Source organism: the organism of the source record quoted next, unplaced genomic scaffold (assembly GCF_019419815.1).
Source record: "Pyrus x bretschneideri cultivar Hongxiangsu unplaced genomic scaffold, Pyrus_bretschneideri_v1 Contig20, whole genome shotgun sequence".
Taxonomy (NCBI): domain Eukaryota; kingdom Viridiplantae; phylum Streptophyta; class Magnoliopsida; order Rosales; family Rosaceae; genus Pyrus; species Pyrus x bretschneideri.
Genome location: NW_025999502.1, coordinates 2328238 through 2334485, shown reverse-complemented (window position 1 = coordinate 2334485; position 6248 = coordinate 2328238). Strand labels below are relative to the sequence as shown.

Below are 6248 nucleotides of genomic sequence, written 5' to 3'. Positions count from 1 at the left end.
CGTATTGGACTTGGCATTGAATTAGCATAATGGAGCTTGCATCCGCATCTACTTGTTGGCAAACTCCTGTCGTGTACCGCCATGAGTTTGACGGGGTGTTGGAAAATATTAGTAGTTTATGGTTATTTGATTATTTGGGTTTACTTGTTAGTTTAGGCCTAGCCCATGAGAATTAGGGTTTCGAGGTTTTGCTCTCTATAAATATAACTTATAGTTTAGTATGAGTAACAAGTTAGTCACAATGTAACCTCTTTGAGTTTATGTAGCAGTCTCGACGATTTTGTAGTGTTTGATATCAATAATATTTCTAGTTTTGTAATCCATTTGTTCGTTCATCATGATATACGCCCTCTGATAACTTGGGTCTTGGTTAGGGAATCCGTCCATATGACCCATGTTTGGATGATAGCACATACACTAAATCACATGGATGTTGCATTGTTCTTTTCACTGAATGTCTAGTTATAAATCGCTGAATGAAATTGGGAGTGTATTAGCATGGATAAAAATTTAAATAAGCTCTGCGAAAAGCAGATTCTATACACATACACGGTTACAGATACAAAATAGCACAACACTATGACACCTTTCCAACACCTTTCCAACGCTTTGGGGTACACCAACTAATTTCTGCCTAAACTCAAATGGGAATGTCACGGACAACAAGCCAATCACTCGGAAACTCGACCATGCACTGCAACAATCCATCACCCGCAATATGAGTTGATAAACTTTATGCTGATCCGAATTCGTGAAACCATTTCTCATGCCGTTCAATATCAGCTTGAGAAACACTCCGTTGGACCTTCGCCAAGGCTTCTTCGAAGTCACACATGGCAACAGGATCCTTTGATATATCATCCTTGGACATGCTCTTAATCTCATCACGTGTCTTTCCAGCTATTTTGCGCCTCATCCCATTCAAGGAAGCATCCCTGCAAACGTTTGTGAGATCATCACCACTATATCCCTCTGTTCGACGAGCCACAGCATCCATATCTACGTCAGGGGCCACCTGATGCATCAGATGCATTTTTTAGATTCAATTTATCTAGGATTGAAAAAAAAAAAAAAAAAAAACATACCATTTGTTTCTTATATTTATGACGTTACTACAGACATTTTACTTGTTCAAATTACAAAATGAATTCCCTGACACATCTTAGATTCTAATTGTCTAGAGCACAGAGCAGTCAATCTATATGATAAACAAAAACCAAAAACCCCAGGAAATTAGTGATTTTGCCGTCCCACCGTTGAAGATGCCACATGCTTTTATTCTATTTTCATTTTCTAATTGGTATCACCACCTTAATAGCATAAGAAGACACCATGTGAGCCATATTAAGTTATTAAACCGTGACAGAATTACAATGAAGTTACAGAAAGGTATAGAATTAAGGTGCAAAATGCATAATATAACCATAATAGAATATCAGTAACTGCAGTACCTCGACAGTTTTCATATTTATCCGAATAAGTGCTTTACGGCTCTCAAAATTTGGTAGGGGAATATATATACGTTTCTCCAGCCTCCTCCTGAATGAATAACATCGGGTTAGAAATATCAAGACTGAACAGGCATTGTCAAGTGTTTTTTAAGCCTACCACTCTTTCCAACTCAAAGTTTGAAGAGCAGTTAGGAGTCTGAAACTTAAATACAACAAGATGAGGACCAACCTGAGTGCCTCATCTATGTCCCATGGGAAGTTAGTAGCTGCCAAAACCATCACTACTTTACGAGTACCATCTTCATTCGTACCAGTATTGTTGACTCCATCTACCTGAACTAGAAGTTCAGATTTCACCCTTCTGGATGACTCATGCTCCCCTGATGCCCTAGACAAATGGATATTTTCAATTTAGGTCAGCATAAGGAAAAATCCCACATTACAATGAATTTTACACTTGAAATGTTAAAAACAGGAAGATATACAGTTTAAAACAAAACTTGCAACAAACGTAACATACATGCAATAAGCGCTTTTAAGTAAAACTGAAATAAAATCTTACCCCCGGGAATTGCAGAGTGAATCAATTTCATCAATGAAGATGGTACTTGGCGCATAAGCTCTTGCAAGATCAAATAAGCACCGTACCATACGTTCACTCTCTCCACGCCATTTTGAAGCTAAAGTAGCAGAGGAGACATTGAAAAAAGTTGTGCCACACTCAGTAGCAACAGCTTTAGCAAGTAACGTCTTCCCAGTTCCAGGAGGACCGAACATTAGAACACCCTTCCATGGCCTCCTAATTCCCTACAATCCAAGAAGCAATAAATTCAATGTGAGAAATGGCCTATCAGAATCGAGACATTTCAGCATGTAGAAAAAGAATCAATTGCTTCGGTGAAATGTAGAATTGTGAAATTGGTACAAAGTACAGATGTGAATACTATTGGGACATATTAATGTAACTATTTTCATTTTCCCTATGTAAATGTTGTCAAATCATCTCCATAAAAGACATGAACCATTCAAAAAGTAGCTCCAAAAGTGTTACAAATTCAAAGTAGGTCCTGAGGAAGTGCTGCTTCTTAACCAAAGCTATGTGGTACCATAGAAAAGATCACATGCCAATAGCCAGGTACCCAACTTCACAAGGAAACCCTAACCATTAATTGATGCCATTCATGCCAAAGAGACTAAAAATGATGCAATATACTATTATCTTAATTTGGTTTTAACCATTCAACGATACCTGAAAATATTCTGGCATTAACAAAGGAAGCACAACGGCTTCCTCTAAAAGTCTCTTTGCTTCTTGTAAACCAGCAACATCATCCCATCTCACTCCAGGACTGGTTTCCAGTACGTCCCTCTCAAGCATTTCAGCCAAATCAGGATCAGGTCCCTCATACTGTGACCTCTTAGACTTTCCATCTTCAGCATCACCATTCTATAAATTCCAAAAACAAATCAGTAAGCTGGACAATGAAAGGTACCAAAACCAAAGATTCCAACTTTGATGCAAACAACTATAACACAAGGTCATAACCCTGTCTTTAAATGAAGCAAAATATTAGAGTATAAGATAAATGTTTTTACCACAACTTAATTAACTAGTGATAGGTATTTGCAAAAGTGAAGATCAGCGCCTTACGCTTCAAAAATAATCCTGGTATCCAAATACATTAACGAACTAAATATAGTACAGTGAAATATATCATTTGATTGAACTTACTGCGGAATCTGCCTTGCTAGATTTGCCAGAACCAGTGCCTTTCTTTCCAGTAGTAGAAGTTCGAGCCCCTGAGTTAGTCCTACTTGATCCACCAGCCTTTGCACCACGGCCAGGTGTGCCTGTTTTGGTTGCAGAGCTACGAGCCCAAGTTGCATCTTGTGGTGACTTCCTCATACCACCTTGGCCAGCCTTTCCAGGTCTTCTACCCGAAGTGTCCCGACTTGGTGGCCTCCACACATCAGGATCATCCATGGGAAAACCAGAAGAAGTTGGGTATTCATCTAAGGGTTGAAAAACAAATGACGACTTAGCATGAATTGGAGGTGACGAAGGGCGCCGGCCCACAGGATTATCCTTAAATGCACTTCTCTCTGCATCTAATTGCTTCACAACCTCTGCTTCCTCAGAAAGTGCTTTCTTTACATTCATCCATTTCGCACGAATCAATGGATCATCGAGCGTGTTTAGGTGCCTAGAACAAAATAAGAAATTCAAATTTATTGCACGTAGACTTAGGTAGGAACAGTGGCTAAAGTAATCCTATAAATAACAGAATTCCATCCCATGATACATTAAAAGCGGACTATAGTCTGGCAAAGACCCATCCAGTTGTTTGGTAGAATATAGCAGCTAGAAAATCTTATAGGACAAGAAAATGACAAAGCTTCTTTCTGGTCTTATTAATCTTTGGATTGCTATAATTCTATTTAATAGTGAGAACGGGCAAAAATCATCCTCTTCACTATTATACTTTTCGTTGTCATGCAAATTAAATACACAGAAAAAAAATCCAAAGCATCTTGCGTTAGAGCAATTCAAAGTACGCCGCTTGTACTAAGGCACATGGAAATCGCCCCCTACCCCTCAAAAAATAAAATACGGTTATCTTGTAGAACTTGCCTTGTTGATTAATAAAGGGCATAATGGTAGGAATATGATGTTACTGACAAGATTATAATCATAAAGTTATAAAGTTACATTTTTGCTCAACCTTGTTCAAATCTTGAACAATGACTTTATAGAAGTTGTCTTCCTATCAAATTTGAAAACTTTTTTAGGTGGGCAGTCCAAATACATTCATGAGTTTATACACCTTATTCTGTTTCTTTCAAATTCTATGAGTAATCCCTAGAACTAATCCTTTCCCATTTATTCATTTTCATATAGAAATCAGAAAATTAGAAGTGATGGGCCCCTCGGATCGTTGCGAAATTTTCCAAAGAACGCCCATAAATTCTCTTTCCACCTTATGCGCAGTTAAATTATCCCAAACAGAATGAGCATTTTCCTGGAAAATTCAAATCTTGGAGTCCCAAGAATCAAACAGATACAACAAAATTTGAAAATCCCCCATACATTAAGCAATTAGCTCGAATTCAAAACAATTTCTAACCCAAAAACCTAGAAAATTCAAGAAATTGCTCCCAAACAGATAAAACAGTAACGAAATGAGAAGAAATGAGAAGAAATGGAAGAAGAAGAAGAAAATCAGAAATCAAGAAATGTACTTGTTGATCTGAGCAATGCCGCCGTCAAAGAAGATCAGGGAGGTGTCGTAGAGCCCTTCCATTGCGTACTCCCTCGCCAGCTTCAGGTGGTCTTGAAGACCCACCAGGGTTGGCCCCACCATTCTCTCTCTCTTTCTCTGTAGCTCTGATTTTCTAGGGTTCCGTCAATTAGGGTTCATGTACTGAGAAGGAAGACGAAGAAGCTCACACTCGAACGCGAACAGTTTCTCTCTCTAGAACTCTCTCTCTCTCTCTCTCTCTCTCTCTAGGATGATGGAGCAGTCCAGGAGCTTCGACGTCGCCGTCTAATTAAGCGTTTTCAGGTGGAAGGGAAGAGGGGAAGGGTGTGGTTGAATTGACCAAATTGTCCTCGGGGTTAGTCGTTACGGTGTGGCCCTATGTAGGTTTGCCTAACGGGAAGGCTTAGAGGAAAAGCATACCCGGTAAAGAAGAGATGGGCCCGCGGTGACCAAACCCAATACCCGTTTCATGATTTCTTTTTTTTTTTTTTTTTTTGCTTTTTCCTTTTTTTTGAAATTCAGGTTCTTTTAAAACCAAAAACTAAAGAGACAAAAGAAGCTAAACTAATATATGATTTCGGTCCCCTAAATTTAAACAAGTCAATGGATCCGGATCCGAATCCAATGCAAAATTAACTCACTTTTTTTTTTTTTTGGACAAACGATGCAAAATTAACTCATTTACTTGACAGGAACGAACGCAGGACTGACAAGATTTTTTGGAAACCAAAAATATCTCATTGCGGTGAAATAGATTGTAAATCCCTGAAGACGATTGAGCCAAATGACGACATTTAGTAATTTACTCTTCTCTATTAAAACGAGTGTTTCATCCACTTCAAATTTATTTTTTTCCAAGGGAAAAATTCTAATCTATTGTTGTTAACTTATAATTCTAATGCTTTAGCCGTTTGTAATTTTTAGAAATATCTTGTAGTTACTAGCTAGGAAGGTAATTGGAGATGTAGAAATAGATAATATAAGTGTTTTACAAGATTTATAGAATTTAGGAGATGCTATAAGAACATCGAAACCGTGCAGAATTTTCGATAGTTGAACTTATGAAAATTCGGTTTAAAATTCAGTCCACCCCATTTTCGAATCATGAATCAGTCCACGCCATTTAATTATAGGATAAATCTCAGTTTACTACCCTCAAGTTTCGTGGTTTTCAACATTTAGTACATGAAATTTTTTTCGTCCCAGAATCATACCTAAAGTGTTAATTTTGAGACAGTCTCATACATCCGTTAGTCTAGCTGTTAAGTCTCCCATTAACTGATAACGTGGCACCCATGTGGATAATGACTTGGCGCCACATGTCATTAAGGGGTGCACGTGAAAATTAAAAATTCAAAACAAAAAAAAAAACTAAAATTTCAAATAAACCAAAAGATATTTAAAAAAATTTTAAAATTAAAGGGATGCGGGCCTTCCCTTTCCTCCACCTGCACCAACCCTTTTTATTCTTCTCTTCAATAGCCACCAAAGCTGATCTGAAAATCAACACCACCACAGTCTCCCTCCTCCGTCCCTC

General features: G+C 38.0%; 1 protein-coding gene across 1 annotated transcript; it reads right to left on the bottom strand.

Moving 5' to 3' along the window:
- Positions 1 to 473: 473 nt before the first annotated feature.
- On the bottom strand, positions 474 to 5023 carry LOC103931296 (katanin p60 ATPase-containing subunit A1). Its single transcript, XM_048584132.1, has 7 exons — positions 4692 to 5023; positions 3184 to 3655; positions 2701 to 2898; positions 2014 to 2258; positions 1681 to 1839; positions 1452 to 1539; positions 474 to 1015 (listed from the first exon to the last, which is right to left on the bottom strand). Exons 1-7 carry the CDS (start codon positions 4811 to 4813, stop codon positions 734 to 736), a joined length of 1566 nt encoding a protein of 521 aa, XP_048440089.1. The 5' UTR covers positions 4814 to 5023; the 3' UTR covers positions 474 to 733.
- Positions 5024 to 6248: the final 1225 nt, after the last annotated feature.